The 23023-nt window shown below is 40.4% G+C and overlaps 1 protein-coding gene across 5 annotated transcripts in view; it reads right to left on the bottom strand.

Annotated features, from left to right (window-relative positions):
* The window catches only part of MTRF1 (mitochondrial translation release factor 1), a 119499-nt gene that overhangs the window by 86112 nt on the left and 10364 nt on the right, over positions 1 to 23023 (bottom strand). For 3 of the 5 annotated variants that reach the window (XM_069205340.1, XM_069205342.1, XM_069205339.1), the window contains exons 2-3: positions 7617 to 8050; positions 4727 to 4818 (exon numbers count right to left, since the gene is read on the bottom strand). In XM_069205340.1, coding sequence (XP_069061441.1) covers positions 4727 to 4818; positions 7617 to 8019 — 495 coding nt within the window. In that variant the 5' untranslated portion in view covers positions 8020 to 8050. The remainder of the gene's footprint in view (positions 1 to 4726; positions 4819 to 7616; positions 8051 to 23023) is intronic. The other 2 variants (XM_069205344.1, XM_069205343.1) reach the window with 1 other exon arrangement.

The raw sequence follows: 23023 nt of genomic DNA on the forward strand, positions 1-23023 counted from the left end.
GCAGCATTTGCAGGATACCTGCCTGCTTGCTAATACACACTCCCCTGATTGTGACTTTGAATACCTTTCAGAGAGTTCCCACACTGCCCACCAAGCCCGCATTTTACTCAAAGAATTCCACCATATGGGATCTTATTTCATCTCTAAACACTTGGGCAGGATTTAGATTTCGGCAGAGGGGGTACTCCGTCACAACGATCATATGTATTAATGGGAAACACTTACGCATGTTAAAAAAATGCACTTTCTTGAATATTGAATGCAACCTTATCATAGTCTAGCGTGATGTTTGTTGAATGTTTTACATACCAAATATTTTTATGGATCATCTCGTACAAATAAGAGTGCACACAACCTTTTTCAAGTCATACCGTTTACGTATAGTGCTGTTAGAACTGGGAGAGTTAGGGAAATTAATGGCTCTGTTGGGCTTTTATCCTGTTGGTGCTATTAGAACGACATGCACTATTTTGCCACTTCCCCATAAACCCACTAGAAAGACCTCATTGTTGTGGGAACCCATAAATTGGTGGTCAAGGAGTGACAACTGAAAGTGGGTGCAGTTATGAAGAACAGAGTTATAAAAATCAGTCTGGCTGTCAACTAATACTGTTACTTTTTTAAGACCACAGCAAAGAAACTGCCAACAAGGACAAATACAACAGTAAATATGCCCTGGCTTAACTGATCACACAGGGTGTTCACAAAGGCTGCATTTAAAAATATTTTATGGGTTTAATACACTTTCTGAAGAGATCTCTGTGTGCCCAGGAAATATCATGGGATAATAGAAATGGTAGGATAACGGATGGTTAATGCACTTACTGGTGGGATCTGTGTTTTGACTAGTTACAATTTTGACAGATAATACTGTACAGAGGGCTAATACATCTCACGTAGGGCACATTGTGTGACAAGCAAATCACAAATTGTATTTTTTTGTAGCTAGGTAAGCAGGTTTTTGCTTTTGAGACCTATCCTTTAGGACTTGCAGTTTGTAAATTTTAACCCTTCTCGTATAGCACAGTGAGCTATAAACCAGATCAACAAGCCGCTTGCATACTGCAATGCATGGGTTTAGAACCTTATTGTTTACTTTCTCAATCTGTCTTATAAGGCGGCTAAAAAGGATTCAATTGCATAGTAATAAAGTCTTATAAATAAAGACACAGACCCAGCACTGTTACATTATAAATCCAGACTTCTGGTTTCTTCCAGCTACGCAGTCTCAACATATGCCTACCTTCTTATAGTACATGCACATAGCTTATATACAAGCGGTAAACAAAGTCAAAACCTGCCTCAAATGTTTATCCTAAGTACTTGACTTGTAAAGTGATACGCTGTGTGCCTTTGTTTCCCCTCGATTGCTTTGGCATATAGGTATTAGGCCCCAGGTAAGTCCCAGTCAGGCTCATTCTTCAATAAAAGTAGGGCTGATGACCCTTTAAATGAGGTCTGTTTTGGGTCAACCTAAACTGTAAAGAAGAAAGCCTCTTCACCATCTGCATATTCCTGTTCAAAATGGAAAGCAGACAACCAGTGTGAGCTGCTCAATGTGCCCCAGTGTCAGCAAATCACACTGGGAGAAATGTCGGCATATTTCACTGGGTCCAGCGTGGATCTTGGTTTGAGTTCAATAATAGCTGCTTCCTTCTTCTGACTGCTTGCTTCAACCTTGTTGGTCAGTAAAATCTTATAATGGCACAACTTTCTGTGTCCTGTCCTTTTCTAAACCTAGGGTGTAGGTGCTACAGGAGTAAGCAATTCATGGCACAAGGGTTTGTATCTACTTTGCAAGCTGTCCAAAGACCCTATTTGAGTTATATGTGTGTAATGCACCTGTTTTCGCACTCGTAAATAAAGCTTTGGAGTGGTAATTGCAACAGAATTATATTGCTGAGTGCAGCACTCTCAAACATGATCAGTTGCTTGGAGCACATAGTCTTTGTTGCAGCACACAGAGAATTTGCAACCCCGCACACAAGAGGTAAAAATTAGAAGGAACATTGATTGTTGCATCAATGCGTTTACCTTTTCAACAACCATTCTCCCTTCTACATCAGCATCCCTATCATGCTAACAACATTCTCCTGTCCAATCATTAACATACTGTCACAACAACACCATAAAACCAAAGGAAATAAACAAAAAAAACATAACATGGAACAGTATCGGTTCATTGGCGTCTAGATGATCAGTTGGTGTTAACCGGTGATGAGACTAATCAGGCCTTGGGACCCCTCTGCCATGGCAGATGTGATGAGGACATAGCAGTGCATGGGTAAGCAATATGTTGTAAGGAGTAGTTGCACAACCCAGGTATCTCCCTGGGAGTTCAGTATTCATATTTCTTCATTGTGTTAACCATTGTATTATTACTGTTATGATGTACAGGATGCCTTTATAGTATTATCTGAAACATTTGTGCATGGGAGGTGCTATTATGGATAGCATATCATCGGCTCCTTAGTGGTCCTTCAGTCGAGGGGTGACCATTTTATTCTGAGTCGCTGTGCTGGGCCCGGCCCACCTCTGCAGAGGAGCCATGCTTGTGATGCTTTCTTTAGTTTACATCTCGCCTCAGAAATGTGGCAGCCGTTTGCAGGTTCTGAAATATTTGTAGTTTGCCATTTTCTGTGAATGTTAACCTTGCAGGGTAGAGCATTGCGTACTCTATGCTTGCTTGTTGTCATTTTTTCTTGACCACCAAGAATTATTGTCTCAGCAGTGCAGAAATAATTTTATGGCGCATCCTCTATGATTGATATTTCTTTAGTCTCTTGCAAGCCAGAGGACTGTGTCTCTGTCTAAGAAGTTCATTAGGTAGGATTTCATTGGCCAGGAAGGGACTCCAAGAGGGGGGCATGCAGTCAGTGTGCAATAGGCCTGCTCTACTGAAAACAGTTGAGAGAAGTGTTCAGCTCCAAATATTGATTGTAGCGGATTATTCACGTAGTTTTCAAGTTTGTACATATTCCATATAGTGGTATTCCCACTATACTTAGGTTGTTTCTCCAGAATCATGCATCTAAATCTTCATTCTTTGCTTTAATAACTGACAGCATTTTCTCACTGTCTTCCATTTTGTTTGCCTTCTCATGCATATTGTTTTCTACATCTGAGATGGGTTGCTCTGTTGCCGAGACACATTGATTTTGTTTGTCCCTTCTGGCCGCCATAAGGGCAATTCTGGTGGCTAGTGTGTCCATTTTAGTGTTTATTGAGGGTAGGCTTGGATGCATAGCTTGTAACAGGACTTTCAGGTCTGCAGCTGCATCTTGAGGCTCATCTAAAGGTGTGCCCATGCTGTTTTCAAGTTGCCCCTGCTTGGATGTTTTAGCTGTGCGCCTTGCGTCAAAAGTCAGTCTCGGTTGTTTGTTATCGGTTTTACCCATGCTGCGGATTCCAAGCATGATTTTCTTTTGGGTGGATATATCTGCGGTCACAACATTGTAGAAGGCTCGAATTAACCCCCAATTTGGTGGCTTACTCTTCGCAATCCACCAGTATTATCATTTACGAGTGAACTCAGTGAAATGGCCAATAGGGCTCAGTGAACTACACATGCCAGATAGGCTGTGGATGAGTAGTGACTACACTGCTGAGGCTCTCGCCAATATGGGCCCAGCCTTGCTCCTTGATAACCCAACTGGAGGTGCACAGGCAGACCAAGGCCTTTTGATCCTAAGGGCAAGTTGCCTATTTTAAGGTAGTGCTATTTACAGCCATAGCGCATGTTCTTCTAATGTATTGGAGCACTCCTCTCTGATAAGGGTGCATAGAGGGGGACCCTGTGATAATGAGGGTGCAGTGTCACTTAAATTAGAGGTGGCTGTCCGTGATTTATAGACTGGCTTGGTCTTCAATACTCTCCTCCTCTCCTTAACATATCTGCAGCGTAGCTCCCGGTTCACATCACACACTACTCAGATTCCGCAGAATGGCCCGCCGCCACCACTCGTCCATCTTCAGCTCCGCCCGACAGCCACAGCAGCTCCCTGTCCACCGACTCAGATGCTCCTTCGCCATTTCAGATAGCTGAATCTTGTAGCTGTGTTGGTTTCTTAGTCTCCTGCGCTGCTGTTCGCACCAACACACCTTTGATTTGGAGTTTGTTCTAGGTGCTGCACTGGTGTATTAATCCTATGTGCAGGATTGCTTAAAACTGTTACCCCCAAAAAGCGCATTAAACTGTTGGAGTTTATGCCACACAGCCTGAGCAGCACTAAATTGCGACCATATCTGCTGCTGGCTCTTTAGTGCCACCAATAATATCCTTATAGCTCACTCTGCTTTGAAGGTATTTTAATCTTCTTTGCAAAATCGAAATGAAATTAAAACAAATGAGAACAATTACAATAGGAAAAACGTTTTAATCTGTATTTCCTTCTTACTGTTAGCCCACTTAACTTATTTAGCTTCCTGGGGTGTGTGTTTGCCTTTCATGTGACCAGCAATTAGGCCTTGTGTTCCTAGACCGGTCTTGGAACCCACTCTGACCTTTCCCGGCTTGCCCGGGCTCCTAAATACTATACATATCTCTATCTAATCCAACTATGGCACTCAGGAAGGAAAATTCTTAAGTCATTTTCCTGACTCCTCTGAACACCTCTCTTTTAGTGAAGAGTTTTTCTTCCAAAGACAATAATAACACATTTGATGTCTTTCATGATACCTTCATAACACTTTGTGGCAGAGCAACAAACCAATGCTTCCAACTTACCTTTCCATACAAAATTTCAATCATGTCATTGATAGACTGCAATTCATCCGCAGCAAGGTCTAACAGCTGCCTCTCATTTATGTTGTCGAGATCTATTTTAGAAAAGGTAGACACAAAGGGTTACATAGGGAAACAGCAGTATTCTTATTGTATGAGGGTATTTTACAGTTCTTTGACATCCTACTGGATTATAATGATTTCCCCAGATTGTGGTTCCCTCTTGACCCATTTCTAAAAAAACAAATACTACCATGAAGAAAATTTACTTAAAAAAATATGGAATAAAAATCAGACAGATTTTTACTCCACTAGCAACACCAGCCAGCTTTCCAAAGTCTATGAAGTTTCACTTGAGCCTCCTAAAACATAAGGTGTAGGAAATAAATCAAAAGTACATCAGAAGACATAAGTAATCAGAGGAATATTTTTTTTCTTCATACGGAATTCAGTATATCCTGTTTTCTATTTTAGTTTTTTTTAATTACACAATTCCATTCACTTTCTTATTTATTCTACTTCTAAATGAGTGTGTTAGCTCCAGAGAAAGGTGTGTTAAATACAGTGTGGTAGCAAACAATGGGAAGCTCAGATAAAGGTTTTCTTTGTGTATCTCTCAGTTTTGATCATCAAGACTCAAATGGATGGCTGAAAAAGTTATAGTTTATTTTTCAGAAGTCCAGGTATTCACAGTTAAGTCTAAATGTATTGTTTGCTAGTGGGTTTGCTAGTGGGTCTGTGTATACTTATTTTACAGCCTCATCTGGGTATTTTATTGAGCATTCTTTATAACCTATATTATTTTGCCATTCATAGATTGTAAAATGTCAACCACATGATGTGCACCTATATTAATACTGCAAGTTAAATATCCTCACATTTTGATTATTAAGTGTGGTATGAAGAGCCGTCAATTGCTAGCCATAAATTGAAATTATCAGATTTACCTACGAGGAAACCACTCCTCCATATGTTTGATCCTATCTTGTGTAGTAAGCACCCTTAGAGATTTACTCATGTATTTAGAGTAGGTGGTTTTGGTCTGTTCAAACAATAGTTCATGCAATCTGTTTCATAAAATGTGCCCTAGTATACATATTAAAACGTATATATTTTTCCCTTATCTAATTCAGCTCAAGTGAGATAATTTGCAATTTCTTTGCACTTTGAGGTTATGGCTTGCACTTGGCTATGACTCTGACTTTCCTCTAACAACCCCGCACGTCTAGTCACACTAATAAGATAACGTTATTGCAATCTTGAGTTATTGCACTTCTTCAGAACCCTTACATTCACTGTTATGGCGTGCTTTGTGCTTCTGATTTAATCAGTCTGGATTCCTATCCATCCATCTTCCTCTTCACGCTGCCTATTTCATAGTCTGCTACTGCAAGCCACATCGAAACATGTGATGACTTACTTGTGTTGCGCTGCAGCAGGTCTCCTCATGGGTCAGGGGCTCAGACAGCATGGGTTGGTGAAACAGACATAGGCACCTATGCCTGCCGGTAGTTCTCATAGAAGGTGAGTAGGGGCCTGATGGCAGATCTTGATCAGCCCTCAAGTGTGACAACAGTTATGATTTATTTTTCAGGCGTGGTTTCTTCAGGGCCAGAGGTGAGCCTGTGCTCTATGGAAGGAAGTTGGTTGGCCTGACTACAGAATAGTGAGTGGTCTGTTGACAAGCATAAGTCACAACAGAAGGAGTTTGAGGAAACAGAAATGAAATGCTGTCTGGCTCACACACAAGCAGGTAAGCCTTTCATTTGAGATATGCTTAATGTTTTCTTGTTTTTTAAGTTTTGGAAGGGGAAGTATCAAATGTATTTCTCAACCTATAAAGGTCAATAGGTTTTAGAAAACATTGCTTAGATATCACAGAAGTAACGGGGATGGCTTCTCTACCCATTGTGGGTCCTGTAAATCCAGAAAAAAACAGAAAAGTGTCTGCACAAGAATTGCCATATGGAAGCAAGAGTCAGAAACACGTCATGGCTATAAGAACTAGGATCACAGTAGGCAACATCACTGAGCAAATCAATCATGAATTTGAGTCTGTCTGAGGAAAGGATAGTCTCCCTTGTAGAGGATGTTGAGAACGTGGCTGTAACCTATATGATACAGCATGATGTCTTCAAAAGATTGATAGTTAATGGTGCACTAAGGGTCACTATAATGAAGATGACTGGATAGCGTAATTGCTGGAGTTACGTGATTTAAAATTACTTTCAGTTGACTGTGTTTTCACTGGTGCTACATTAAAATGTTAGTGGGGAGAGTGTGTGCGTCTTTAAATAGAAAGAATTGAATCTCAGCTGATGAAGAGATAGTTGGATTGTATTACATTTGGAACGAATACAACAATCGTTTCTATCAACAGTGGTCATTCATAACTTGCCAAATAGTATTATCTATATATGGAATTCTCTTAGAACAAAATCAGTAACAATCTATAAGAGTAGGGGACCATGTACGAATTTTATGTCTAAGCATAGTCAGTAGCTTAGCCTGAATATAAAATTTCGAGAAATTGGAAACTAAATTGTTTCATTACCGTTCTATAGTATTTTTCTGTCCTTTCTCACAACATGAGTTGTTTTACCAAAGAGATGTAAATGATTTAAAAAACAATTTAAACAAATATTTTCTTGATCAAAACAAAGGATACCAGAAAATGCATAGATCTTTATAGGAACGATGAATAGCTAGGGTTCTTACTAATTATGTCACCAATCAGTACATTTGAAGACACCTGCCCCATTTAAATGCTTAATGGACCCACCACTGGCTGAAAAGGATGGTCTTCAAACTGCAATACGGGTCCTTTGCACCCTTTCCACTGTTGGCAAACAAGCTGTATCACATATTGGATATAAGCTTTTTAGTAACTTACTGGAACACATGGATTTAAGCTCCAGAGCCTCTCGCTCTGCTACTTGGATTTCTTTAAACACTGCAACAAGTGGAGACAGCTCGGCATATCTTAAACCAATTGCTGCTCGATGACTCTCCTCCAAAGTTGTTTGATGCAGCATATGGCCAATGCGTGTGTGCTCTCTGCTGATGTCCTCCAAGTATTTTTGCAGTGCTTTATTTTTCCACAGTGCTTCTGAATCATGCTGCAAATATCTCTTTAGATACGTTTCAAGCAGCAGGGCAGATGCAAATATTCCTTGTTTCTTTCCAAGAAGACCACCTTTAGCTATCTGAATACACCTTTTAAAAAAAACAGCTTGTGGATGATGGTGATAATTACAAGAAAGAACGAAATGTCTAATAATCCAAAGTGCACTCATAATGTTTAATTTCAATGTATTTTTTGATCACCTGAAAAGGAAAACAGTTCGAATCAATAACCTGTTTGATACAAACTTTAGATACAGAGTATTCAAATCTCAGTGCTCTACCGCTAACAACAATCTAAATCTTGGGCTAATAAAATTGGAACAAAAGCTCTGAAGTTCATCTGAAAATAGGAATTTGGTTTTCATACACTCAAATAATAGGTATAAACCTGAATCATCCAGTCAATTGTATGTGTGTAGTATCTGTAAAGTTCACAACAAACCAAAAGGAAGCAGAGCACTGTATGGGATCAAAGGAATGTATATATGTAATTGGAAGGGTAGCTGGTTTCTAAGAGCAAGAGTAGACTTGTCAATTCCCATACATTTGCAGGTACGATTAGAAAACATTGTGACATTTGAAAACTAGTACAGGAGATGAAGTTCCCTGCATCATTCTGGGAAGGCATTTTGCGTAAAATAGTGTTGCCAATGAATCCCCCAGCCACAAATGCTGCTTTGTTTTGATTTATTTATCAAAACCTGTGGGTAACTGTTAAAACAATGAACATAAGTTGTTACTTTGCAGGTTTTTCCACCAGGAGTCATTACATCATGGTCAGTACATTGGCAGTACCTAATTTTTTATCCCATTTATGCACACACACACACAATATAAATACACACACATTCATCTCAGGGAAATAAAAAAAAACTCATTAAAATGAATTAAATTATGAACCATATTACTGTTAATTATTTTTCATATTTTAAATTACCCATTCCTTAATCCTAAAAAGAATGTACTACTCCTAAACAAAAAAACACCATTCCCTAAAAATGTCTTATTAGCGCTATAAACTACCTTCCCTGAGCCTTACAAACGCCTTAAAATGTCTTTGCACTACCCATGTCTGAGCCCTAAAAATAATATTACCATTTTTAAGAACTTATATATATTGTATTAAATAAATAACATACATTTGGCTGTGTTCAGTGCATTAATAAAGTCTTTCTGTGTATGTTAATAGTCATCCAAATGTTCACTGGTCTGTGTTTGTATCATATGTGGAGGAGCAGAGCATTCTTGTTTTTTAATCATGCATGCTTCGCTGCAGGTGGAAGTCTGCAGCAAACCAAGCCTGGTCCCTGAGGAAAAAATAGCAAGCACCCAGTGGTTGAGAGTTCTCCAACAAGTATATGACAAGATCACTGTGCTGAACATCACGAGACAGTGAGGAGCATAAGCAGCAGTTTTGCAGAGAAGTGGTGTATGTGAGTTAGATGCAATATTGATGTTTTCTGGTTCTAACTGTAATCCAAAAGGCAACTTTGTGAATCCTTTGAGAACGTTCGATCCACCAAGTGGGAATTTCTGTCCGGGACGATCAACATGTGCAACTTGCCATGCCTCAAATGAGTCATTATTTATGCTTGAACGTCGGTCAGCCTGTGCACCAACTCCAGCCATGACCAAGATGTCTTCTAGTTTTCTAAATTTCTGTAGCAGTTTACACCTGAATAACAATTATTCACAGCAGCCCGTGTACAAAAGCTCAATCAAGGCAGGCTTCTTCGCTTTACTCTTTTTCCATCCATCCATCCTATACCCCCTCTTCTCCCTCTCTGATTGCTTGCTCTTTCTCCATCTCTCTTCCATTCTCTTTCTTGAAGTGTCCTTTCTGCCTGCTGCCATGTATTCTTTAGGTATACAAAAAAGTGATGGATGGAATGCTTGAATTAATCTCAGCCACTGCTAATTATTCTGGGCTGCCTCCAAGACCATCGTTATTTTGCACACCAGGTCACCTCAGTTTGAACTCAATACAAGCAAGCCAGGACTGGTTTCGCCCTTATTGGGGGGCCATCAGCCAGGGTTAGCTTGGTTCCTGTGGCTGTGTGCAAGGGACCCATGTATGGGCATACTTGTCCCACTTAGGCTGCCACAAACAAAACGATGGTTGGAATGCTAGAATTAATCTCAGCCACTGGCAGTTGCTGAGATTAATTCACAAATTTCATACATCACTTTGTTTTTGATGCCTATGTTATTCTCTAGGTGAGAGAAAAGAGGGTACCCTATAATCCTAACCTGCCTAGGGCCAAACAATATTAAAACACAAAGAGTAGCAGGAAGGGATCAATTCAATCATTAATTTAAAAAAATCAGTGGCGAATCCTAATTTTTTAAGGGCCTATTTCTTTCCCATGTTTATTTCAATCATTTTGATAACAAAGGTAAGCAGTGATTACTCGATAAACATTTCATTAATTTCGACGAAAACAAATTGACACAAAAATGTACATCACATTACAGACATTCTAGAAAGAATATATACACATTACATTACAAACATAATAGAAAACAACAATTGCTCATTGAATTGTGGCGGTGTCACTGGGAAGGGTTATGCCCTTCGTTTACTCTTTATTTTGTGGTCACTATCAGGAAAATCAAATTGTGATCCACTGAAACACAATGGCTGAGGGCTTATCGTACACCCAGCTGTCAAATACCTGTCTATTGCTTTCAAACGGTATTGTATGGTGCATATCTCTATTCTCTATACATTAATTTATAGACCCTCAGTCTCGTAAAAACTGGGTCGACGCGTTTCGGCCTATCAACTCATGGCCTCATCAGGACACGGGAAGGGCAGTGCCACCTCTGCAAAAAATCAATAGACAAAAAATGTTTTTTTTTTTTTTTTAAACGGTCGCTAGAATATCAAAAAGCCAGTCAATGTCACCAAGACTGTGTGGCCCCCATCATGCACTCAAACATGTCACTGACACCAATTTGTGAAAAAAGAGAGGGGGATCGTGAACTATTTAATATTAAAAACTATTCGATTAAAAAACTACACACTATGAAATTTACATGGAATTTAAATGGAATTTAAAGGAACAGTGCTACCAGTCTATCAGGAGGACTATCCCGCTTGTGATTCAAGGGCATGCAATGCTCCCACCTGGTGCCGTATCTTACAATATGAGAGTTGTCATTACCTTTTATAATTTTGGTACTATGGGTCTTTACAACAAGCCCCGTTTGTGAGCTGATCAAGACCTAGCTGACCAAAAAATAATAATAATAATAACAACGTGATAGTGCTGCATGGGCGCCTACCAATATGTGGCATATATATACAGCTTGTGTTACTTCTCTTACTTTATTGCTCCAGAGGCAAATTTCAAGACCAAAACTTTTTTCGGACCAGAAGGAGGGCTTCAGGAGACAATAATGGGTTCAGAAGATTCCATCCCTATTTATAACCTGTCTTCATATCCCCTCACACAAATAGAAAAACAGGTCCTCAGCAAGGGACTTTCTTTTGTACCAGTTTGTAATCAAAATCCTATAGAGAGCAAAATAGAAGTGCTGAGATTTCTCCGCAAAGTGAGATTAAGAGTTTTCTTTAACTCCACAATCACGCAAGAAGAGATCCCAGATACTGGTTTTAGACCTAAGTCCACCTTTCTACCTGATAGAAATGAGATGCCTGATGAAGTTAAAGTTTTTGAAGACCTCGTATTGAAAGAATTAGACGCACTTAATGCTAAAAAGATTTATTTTGAGGAAAACTGTTCTAAAATAGAGAAAGAAGCCATTACCAAACTAGCTGCTAATAAAGAGATCATAATTAAGCCAGCCGATAAAGGAGGCGGAATTGTGGTTTGGGCAGCTGAACAGTACGATAAAGAAGTGATGAGACAGTTAAGTAATCAATTGCATTATCGCAAAATTGAAACTAATACATCAAAGCAAGTGAGGAGCCAAATCGAGATGCTGACACATGCAGCAAGAGAGCATGGATGGATCAGCAAAAAAGAATATGAGTTCCTGAATTAAAATGATGGACGTACCCCATGCTTATACATTTTACTTAAGATTCATAAAAATAAAGAGAACCCACCAGGGAGACCGATTGTTTCAGCTTGCGGTTCGATTTTAGAATCTCTTGCCCAATTTGTAGATGGTTTTTTAAAACCATTTGTAGTTAAGATACCAGGGTATGTGCGAGACTCAATGGACATCATCAATAAGCTAGAGAACTTACCATACGATCAAGATAGACAGTTTCTAGTGTCCTTTGACATTGAATCTCTATATACAAACATTCCGCAAGGCGAGGCGCTAGAGATCATCAAACAAACTCTGGATAATAATATAGACCCCTCGAATCCTCCAACAGATTTCTTAGTTGGTTTAGCCACGCTATGTCTTAAAAATAACTTCTTTAAGTTTAATGACAAACTATACCGACAAGTTAAAGGAGTAGCAATGGGGTGTAGCTTTGCCCCAGAAATTGCTAATTTGGTGATGGATCACTTTGAGCAGGGATGGATCTATCCCCAGTCGAATCCATTTAACCATCACGTTATTAACTGGTGTAGATACATAGATGATATCCTAATGATTTGGGAAGGTACAGAAGAAACATTGAACATGTTCTTTAACTGGCTTAACCAACGCACAGCTGACTTTCGATTCACCATGAGCAAAGATAAAACGAAAATCAATTTTCTTGATTTGTGGATTGTAAGTAGAAATGGTAGACTAGAGGTTAGTTTATACAAAAACCTAAAGATCGTAACACGCTGCTACATTTTTCAAGCGGCCACCCCAGGACACTTAAAGAAAACCTTCTGTATGGTCAATTTTATTACAAGAACGGAGGCTCGTATTATGCTTCCTTTTCTTGCTTTATTTGAACAGCAGCCAAGATAACCAAAAAAACAGAACTACATATCCCATGAAACATGGAGAAAAGATGTAATTGATGAAGTCACAAACAATAACCAATAGAAAACGCTCAATCACAATAATTATCTTAACTGCGAACAAGTCCTCTTTTCTTGCTGCTCGCAGTCAAGATAAGTTCTATTACCTCATCTTATATATTTCTGTCGTTGCGTGTCGTTTATAATACTAGTATTTTAATATTGGTTTTATCATTACTTGTATTTTCTTAGGTTCGTGGTTTAAATAGGTTTCTTTTCTTTCTTGAAAACATCGTGTTTATTTAATTGCCGGTTTAATCAAGCGCTCGCTTCGCGGGCTGAGCCGAACGTTCTTCAGAACGTTCGGCTCTCCCGCCTCACTCTCCTGAGGTAAGCGTTTCATTTCAGCGCTTACCTCGGAAGAGCTCGGTTTCCTGTTTGGGTCGCGTCTCCTCGGAAACTTCTCCTTTCATCGGAGAGTCCGTGGCTCTTCAGCCGATCGCTGAGCAGAGCGCGTCTGAAGAGGCTTATCTCTTCTGTACCAGCTCGGGGATATTGAAGGACTGCCACGCCTCTTATGTCCTTTTTTTGGTGGTTGGGGAGGGTCTTCCTCCTCTTACCCCCATTTTACCTCACGCCCATAGAATATTTAACCCTTTGTTCGCTGATTTATTTTTTGGGCATACTTTTCATTCTTTTTTCATTCTTTTCAATTTGTGAGCTTCCTGTCTGGTATCCTAATTTATTTTCTTATTTAATAATGTCTAAAAAAGTAGATGATAGTACCAGTGAGGTTGATATGGACAATTTGCGTGCTGATTTGAATTCTTTTATTCAAAATACGGTTCAACAGGCTGTATCAACTTCTATGTTACAAATGTCTAAAAAATTGGAATTATCTTTTAAAAAATTTTCCTCTCAGAATTCCAATGTTTCTGAACCTGTCAAAGGTAAAAAGTGCACTTTTTCTAATGTTCAAGCGAAATCGAGCGCTGATGACTCTCCCCAGATTGCTGGTCCTCCCCCCCGTAAGGAGTTTAATACGTTGGAAAAGGGTCCCTCTCCTCTTAATATAACTCAGTTGAGGGATACTGATGATGACATGGATTATGATGATGGGGAGTGTGATGATATTCAGGGTTCTGACGATCTCTGGCAAGGGCCTTTGGAGAAAAGGCAGAAAATTTCTCCTTTTGATTCAAGTTCTTCTCACGTTAATGATTTTACTGTTCTTGATGCTTTGGGGGAACCAATGTTTGATCCCACTTTGATACATCACCCAAACTCCACCGAATGGTTCCTGTCTGATCACGTGGCGGAATATGTTTTGTGTCATTTAAGACACTCTTTGGACAAAACCACAAGAAATAAATTGCGATCATAATGTCCCCGTCCCTCCCTCCCGCACAGCATCACCTCCACGCCTGTTATAGATCCTAATATGGTTTTATTTTTCTGTAAGTTTGGCAAAGATCCGAAGAAAGGGGTTGACCGTGCGTGGTCTGTGTGTCAGGACAGACTTTTAGATTTGGTTGGTCCCCTAACCAGAATTCTTGATTTAGCCGAGGATGCCAGGTTGGAAGGCTCACAGATTGATCCTGAATCCCTGTCCAACTGGGCCCAGCGGGCAATTTGTTTATTAGGAAATGCGAACACAGCTATTTCCCAAGAGAGACGAAAGAGTCTTTTGCTCAAAATCGAACCTAAATTGGGCTGCTTGGCGTCCAGAGAAGAAGGACTGCAGGCTAACGGTCTTCTTTTTGGGGACTCGTTTATTAAAGAGCTCAGTAGATATGTTTCTACTTTTGCAACACTGGATAAGGCTCAGGTCTCGATGAAGAAGATCTTCAACTCCAGGGTTTTTGGCAGGGCCGGTAAAGGAAGGAGCCGCTTAATCGGCTGCTTCGCCTCCTGTGGTGGCAGTTTCCGAGGCTCCTCCTTCTATTCCCCTGAGTTCAGACTTCAATTTTATCCTCAAAGAGGTAGAGGTTTCAGGAACAGAGGTTACCATCAGAGAGGAGGACAAGTCTCAGGTAAGAGATTTAAATTTTGGCCTTCTTCCGGTGGGAGGTCGTTCAGCCCATTTTCTTTCAAATCGGTATCGAATTACCACGGACGCTTGGGTTCTTCAAACCATCCAGGGGTATTGCATAGATCTTTATCAGGTTCCCAGTCAATCTTCCCCACCTCCTCCTCTAAAGTTTTCTCTAGAACAATCTTGTTTGATAAAATTAGAGATTTTATCTTTGATTTTAAAAAATGTGATAGAAGAAATATGCTTTCATCCCTCGGGTTTTCTCAGTACCATATTTCTGGTCCAAAAGAAAAACAAAAAAATTCGGCCAGTGATAAACCTAAAATTGTTCAACAACTACGTTGTTTACAACCATTTCAAAATGGAAACGATTCTCCATCTCAGAGACATTCTGTTGGAGGGCGATTGGTTTGTTCGCCTGGATCTTCAAGACGCTTATTTTGCGATTCCGATCCATCCCTTTTACAGAAAATTCCTTCAGTTTCAATGGGAAGGTTCGATTTTCCAGTTCAAAGCTCTTCCTTTCGGACTCGCTTCGGGTCCTTGGTGCTTCACAAAGGTGATGAAGCCGGTGGTAGCTTTAAGAGCTCAGGGTATAAGATTAATCATCTATCTAGACGATTTTCTCATAATGGCTCAGAACAAGGATACCCTGTTGCAGCATTTGCATATTTCCCTTCATCTGTTGCAGTCCCTTGGTTTTCTGGTAAACATGGAAAATTCTTCTCTGGTTCCCTCGAATCAAGTGGAATTTCTGGGGTTCCTCATAGACTCCCAAACTACATCTCTATCTCTACCTCATCAGAAGGTAACTCGAATAAAACACGAGTTACGGCAGATCCTCAGTCTCTCCCATCTTTCTCTTCGATCTCTAGCGAGAATTGTAGGTCTCTTGGCCTCATCCATTCAGGCCATATTTCCAGGTCTGTTACATTACAGGGCTCTTCAAAGGCTAAAGATTCGCCATCTCAGCAGGGGTCTTCATTACTCGGATGTAGTTCAGTTGGATCAAGACTCTTGTGCAGAGATACAGTGGTGGCTCGATCATTTGGAAGCCTGGAACGGAAGAGCTATTTTCTCTTCGGCCCCAGATCTAGTATTAGAATCCGATGCAAGTCGGACAGGTTGGGGCGCAAGGTGTGGCAACGTCTCGACTGGGGGCGTATGGTCAGAGAGGGAGTCTGCCTTGCACATCAATTGTTTAGAGATGCTTGCAGGCTCCTTTGCTCTAAAGACATTCGCAAAGGACAAGGTAAGTTGTTCTATTCTTTTAAAGATGGACAACATTTCCGCAGTGAAGTATATCAATCATCTGGGAGGAACAAGATCCAAGCCCCTTGCGGATCTAGCCAAAAGCTTTTGGGAGTTTTGCCTTCTTCAAAAATTGTCGGTCACGACACAATATCTACCAGGGAAAATGAATACAATAGCAGATTGGTGTTCACGCTACCTAAAAGATTCCAGCGATTGGTGGCTTCACCCTTTTGTGTTCAACAAACTTTCTTCGAAGTTCGGTGTCATGTCAATAGATCTGTTCGCTTCACGGTTAAATTCTCACCTCCCAAAGTTTTACAGCTGGAGACTGGATCCTCAAGCTCTCGCTACGGACGCTTTTCTCCAGGACTGGTCTCCCCATCTCAATTATGCCTTTCCTCCTTTTATGATGATAGCCAGAATCCTGGCCCAGGTTCGTCGTCAACGAGCCTCCCTAGTATTAGTGACCCCCTTTTGGCAAACCCAGCCTTGGTTCCCTTCGGATCTGGAATTGTCAATAGATTTTCCGGTCCTGATTCCTTCTTTTCCAGAGCTCCTTCTCGATCCAGAGGGTCGTCCTCACGATATGGTTCTCGACCACACTTTAACTCTGGTAGCATGGAAGATTTCGGGTCAGCCTGGAGAACCCCCGGAATTTCGGAGGAAGCTGCCCAGTATATCTGCCACTCTTGGGCCCCAGGAACGTCTAAGGTTTACAAGTCTGCCTGGTTGGTCTGGTGTAGCTGGTGTTTGGACAGGAACTCAGATCCCTTTTCAGCCGATGTGACTTTAATCGTTAATTTTTTAATATCTCTAGCCTCCCAGGGGAAGGCATATAGAACAGTGAATACTTATAGATCTGCCATTTCTGCCGAACATGTTCGAATTGATGGGAAACCTGTTGGGGAACATCCTTTGGTGTGCCGTCTTTTGAAGGGAGTAAGATTTTCCAATCCTCCTGCACCTAGATACACACATTTATGGGATGTGAATTTGGTTTTGGATTTATTCAACTCTTGGCTCGATAATGAATCGCTCTCTTTGAAGTGTCTGTCTGCAAAGTTAAATATGTTTTTATGCTTAGTTTCTTTGAAACGTGTTTCTGATGTTAGAGCTTTGGACGTTTCCTCTGTCCAGTTTTCTCCTTCTAATGTGTCTTTTAGGGTTTATAGAAGAACTAAGACTAACATTTCTGTGATTCATTACCCGTACTTTCCCTTGCATCCTAAACTCTGTGTTAGTAAATGTTTAAAAGTTTACATTGCTAGAACTGCAGATTTAAGAACGTCCTCCTCTCCCCAGTTGTTGATTTCTTTTTCTAAACCTCATAAACCCGTCTGCTCCCCTACCCTTGCTCGTTGGGTTAAATGGGTTATGACCCTTGAGGGTATCGACACTACTTCTTTTGGAGCACATTCTACCAGAGGTGCTAAGGCTTCTAAAGCTCTTTTGGCTGGAGCTCGATTGGAGGACATTCTTAGATCAGCAGATTGGTCTAATGTTACCACTTTTAAGACTTTTTATTGCAAACCTATTTCTTCTGTGGCTGATTCTGTTGTTAATATGCTTTAAACAAGCATATTAGGAGCCTCCGTTCTTGTAATAAAATTCAGATTTTCCTAGCTTTAGTGAAGGAAAGTCTAGATTTTATTAAAGACACGGAGGCAAGTATTATCCCACCGCTTTTATTAACCCACCCTTTTCTTTTTCAGTGCCGGCTCAGCCTGCACCACTCGCTTCTTCTTGAAGATGCTGGTTCCGTGTCTAAGACCCTTCCTCAGGAGGATCTTTCTTCTGGCTTTTCCCACGATCATCGGTCAACGCTTTCCGGATGTTGTAATGACCACCTGAAGCCGTCTCCTCCGTCTTCCCTGGACTTTGCTAAGGACTTTTTCACGTTATTAATGGCCTTTTCCATTATTTTGATTATTATTCCTTTGTTCCGTCCGCTTTGATCTGCTCCTGCAAGAAAAGAGGACTTGTTGTTCGCAGTTAAGATAATTATTGTGATTGAGCGTTTTCTATTGGTTATTGTTTGTGACTTCAATGACATCTTTTCTCCATGTTTCATGGGATATGTAGTTCTGGTTTTTTGGTTATCTTGGCTGCTATTCAAATAAAGCAAGAAAAGGAAGCATAATACTCGCCTCCGTGCCTTTAATAAAATCTAGACTTTCCTTCACTAAAGCTAGGAAAATCTGAATTTTTAAGGATTAGAAGAAACTGTACAGGGAAATCCGATTATTTTTGCAATGCAGACGACTTGATAAAAAAACTAATTGATAGAGGCTACCCTAAAAAAATAGTTAAGACAGCAGCAAAAAGGGCTTGGTTCACACCAAGAGAAACACTCTTAGTGCCCAAAGTAAGAACAAAAGAGGTCCCCTTGACATGTGTGATCACGTTTAGTCCTAAAGCTAATAAGATTCGTTGGATTATTGAAAGAAACTGGAAGATTATTAAAGGCTTAAATATAGATAAACCGCTCTTCTCTTTTAAGAAGGCACGTAGCCTGAAAGACCAGTGGGTGCAAGCGTCACAAACATGCTCAGGAAAAAAGAAAGATCTGAGATCACTACTTCAGTTACCAGCTGTGCAGGGCCATTATAGATGCAGTAAATGTATAGCTTGTCAATTTGCGCATGACTCCAAAGAGTTCAAAATACATGGTATAGGACATGTTCAAAAAGACTTCACGAACTGCAATACAAAATGTGTAATCTATTGCATTTGGTGCCATTGTGACAAAGCTTATATTGGGCAAACTTAACAACCCGTAAAAGCACGGATACTGCAACATCGTTCGAGAATTAAATGTGTAATCAAAGGAGCACCACTAGTAGACCATTTTGTGGAGTACACACATACAGCTGAAGATATACGTTGGACAGTATTAGCAGCGATACAGCCCAAAATGGATGGACCATCAATGTCAACAAGATTGTTAAAATTGGAAGCGAGATTAATTGAAAAGTTTCAGACAGCTAGAATTGGGTTGAATGACTGCGATGAAATGTGGACATTAATCGGTTGATTTGGCAAAAAATGTGCCCGTGAGGAGACTGCTAGAGCTAAAAACCAATATGTATAAAAAGAGACACACGAATTGAATGTCAAGATAGTGTTCCCCCTTTTTTCTTGCTTTTGGGGTTCTTGCTTTTATTTCCGGTAATATATAAAAGACAATGTAAAATCTGATTGTTACTCCGTTGATTGGTTTTATACATACAAATGGTTTGGTGTATTAGTGAGTAGACATAAAGATAGGATAGTCGTTACATTTGTAATTTTTATCGGGTAAAAGATCGAGGACATCAGGGCTAATTGTTGGCGAGTAAGCATATTGCACTGCCTCTTCGTTCTTATATTGTGAGAAGGGAAGATTAGGTCTTCAAGATGACCGCCGGTTTTTCCGTATCCAAGTAGATCCTCGCGCGCCAGTTTCTGGCACTTAATAGCATGGTTTCATACACACACATTGTTCCTTGCTTCGTTGGTGCTGAACACACGCTAGTTGAACTGCGCCCCTGCCGGGCTCAAACGATCAAGCGCCCCTTCACCTCCGGGATGGAAGTAAGTGAAGGCTATAAACATTAGGCGAGACGTTACGCGGTTTTATTACCTTTGGTGGATTTTTCGACAGCGACCGTTTTTATTACAGACTTGGGAATTAGTTTCTCCAACCTCGGCTTGAATTTCGAACCATTAGAAGCACAGAAGATTCGTTTAGCCATCGAAAGCAATAAAGTAAGAGAAGTAATGCGAGCTGTATATATATATATGCCACATATTGGTAGGCGCCCATGCAGCACTAACACGTTATTATTATTATTTTTTGGTCAGCTAGGTCTTGATCAGCTCACAAACGGGGCTTGTTGTAAAGACCCGTATTACCAAAATTATAAAAGGTAATGACAACTCTCATATTGTAAGATACGGCACCAGGTGGGAGCATTGCATGCCCTTGAATCACAGGCGGGATAGTCTTCCTGATAGACTGGTAGCACTGTTCCTTTAAATTCCATTTAAATTCCATGTAAATTTCATAGTGTATAGTTTTTTAATCAAATAGTTTTTAATATTAAATAGTTCACGATCCCCCTCTCTTTTTTCACAAATCGGTGTCAGTGACATGTTTGAGTGCATGATGGGGGCCACACAGTCTTGGTGACATTGATTGGCTTTTTGATATTCTAACTACCGTTTTTTCTAAAAAAAAATATTTTGTCTATTGTTGATTTTTGCAGAGGTGGCACTGCCCTTCCCATGTCCTGATGAGGCCATGAGTTGATAGGCCGAAACGCGCCGACCCATTTTTTACGAGACTGAAGGCCTATAAATTAATGTATAGAGAACAGAGATATGCACCATACAATACCGTTTGAAAGCAATAGACAGGTATTTGACAGCTGGGTGTACGATAAGCCCTCAGCCATTGTGTTTCAGTGGATCACAATTTGATTTTCCTGATAGTGACCACAAAATAAAGAGTAAACAAAGGGCATAACCCTTCCCAGTGACACCGCCACAATTCAATGAGCAATTGTTGTTTTCTATTATGTTTGTAATGTAATGTGTATATATTCTTTCTAGAATGTCTGTGATGTGATGTACATTTTTGTGTCAATTTCGTTTTCGTCAAAATTAATGAAATGTTTATCGAGTAATCACTGCTTACCTTTGTTATCATAATGATTGAAATAAACATGGGAAATAAATAGTCCCTTAAAAAATTAGGATTCACCACTGATTTTATTAAATTAATGATTGAATTGATCCCTTCCTGCTAGTCTTTGTATGTTATTCTCTAGGGGCTGCGGAAAATGACAGAGACACCAGCAGTGGTCCGGGCATTCAAACCCTGCCTCCAATGGCTCCTGCCCACCAAGAAAATGCCCATTTAATAAAAGGCCAGTCCAGCCTTGGCCTTTAGTACTCCCAAGCAGCTGTACTTGACAAAATCACAAATTCTAATGTGTAACCTCAGGCATGTAACAAACACATCCACCTAGTAGATTTATGGTGCATGGAATGACACACACTCCCTCTTATAATCTACCATTTTCTGAAGCTGGAGATGTTGAAACTTTCTTTCGAACCATTTTGTGCCATTGTGGTTCTAGATAGTTGAAAGAAAATGCCCAGCATGTCTGGTCCAATACAGTGCAAGATGAGCAATTACTTACCAGTAATCGGCGGTACTCTCAATCCTAGGATCCTAGACACAGTCCTTTCTCCATGAGCAAAGGCTCTCATTACCAGACTAGTCACCAACTTTAAAATTACCTGCTTTACTGTGTTATGCTACACATATATCTTGTTCTGTAATATTCAAGCTTCCCTAAATCTGAAGCTGAACTCCGACAGGCCAGGAGGGACGAGAAACCTAGGCTGTCGTGGGGAAATCTAGCACTTGGAGTGATAAAGATTGCTAGTAGGTAAAAGGCCATTTCCTCCTCATCTACCTTCCCAGCTACCAACCCTTTTCCATGAACTGATACCCAAGCATGACATCAGCTTCATCATGAAACCAGCACCTCAAAAGTCATGCTTCAATTTTTAATAAAGAGAATATAGTAGTAGAAATTACATTTCAATAGTCAGGTTAACCATAGTTCTGCATAGCATTTAACACACGAGAACCAAAAACAGAAGAAACATTCTCTTCAATACAGCTCTATAATGATTAGTTTATGTATGACAGGATAACCAGGTAGCAGCATTACAAAACTCTAGCACTGATGCCCCTTTGACTGCTGCCCACGATTGTAGACCGCCCTTCATTTAAGCTTGGCAAAGACTTCCCAATGATCTCATAGGCATTATAACTGGCATTTTAAACCACCTACTTAAGGTCGTTTCTGAGGGTTTCATATAGAAAAAAAAGATAATTTGAATGATTAATGCAAAAACGTAAGGTACAAATTGAGGACTTGGCTGGAGGAAAAACTTGTCATGGAGAATCTTATAAAAGACTCTGAATTGAGTAAGGCCACTACTTCCTCAATTCTTTTGGTGGAAGAAATAGCCACTAGAAGATCACCCACTAGGTAAGACATTTCATCTCCATAGTGGTCAAGAGTTCAAAACGAAATCACTTCTCAGAATCCTAGAAACTAAAGGAACTGCAAATCCTCTCTTAGAGATTCTGAATGCACTTACTGCTGCCCACTATCCCTGCATTTATGTATGTATGTAAGCAGTATGCTTGTATGTTGACAATTAAGACCTATCTGAAACTTCTCTTAAGGAAAATCAAGGATTTGGCGGAAGTGTATGCCATACCCCTGTCCAAGATGGCTGAGTAGTTGCAGAACTCTGACTCCCCAGCTCCAACAATCCGCTACATGTTATTGAAAAGCAGGCTGTACTTCCCCAGGCTGTGAAAGACCGGACTGCAGGACACTGCCTGACCAAAGGATGGGCTGTAGACACTCCTCCAGACATCCTGCGGGTGCAGGGCAGATCGCCATATTGGCAACCTAGCTGTGGATTGGCGATGCAGCCCACTGTACCTTCGGCAGCCATGAGCCTGAGCAAGGATACAAGGGGTAAGGAGGAGCAAGAAAGTATGACCCAACTCTGAGATTGCCAGACTGATATAAAAGCTAAACAGAACTTGGAAATCCTCCACCTAATGCATGTATGGATAAGACCACCCCACCAATACTTGTGCTACAAGGCTTCTGCCCTGGGGATAAAGAGAGACCACAGACCCAGATTGAAGATTACCATGGTGTAAATACAAGCCAGAGTATTTTATGCTGGAAAAGTAATACTGTTGAAGCAACATACACTATGTACATACTCTGTGGAGTGTAGTAGAAGTGAGGGATGTCATATGCAGTACTGCAGAATTCTGTTAGGTATGGGAGAATTGTAGCTTCACATCTTGGGCCCGACTGTTTGTACCAGTGCTGGCACTTAGGTTTACAAGGGTCAAGAGGTGGCCAAAAGATTATTGCAGGATAGTCCTTCATCAATGGTGATTGTCTGCTTCTA

Source organism: Pleurodeles waltl, chromosome 8 (genome assembly GCF_031143425.1).
Source record: "Pleurodeles waltl isolate 20211129_DDA chromosome 8, aPleWal1.hap1.20221129, whole genome shotgun sequence".
Taxonomy (NCBI): Eukaryota; Metazoa; Chordata; class Amphibia; order Caudata; family Salamandridae; genus Pleurodeles; species Pleurodeles waltl.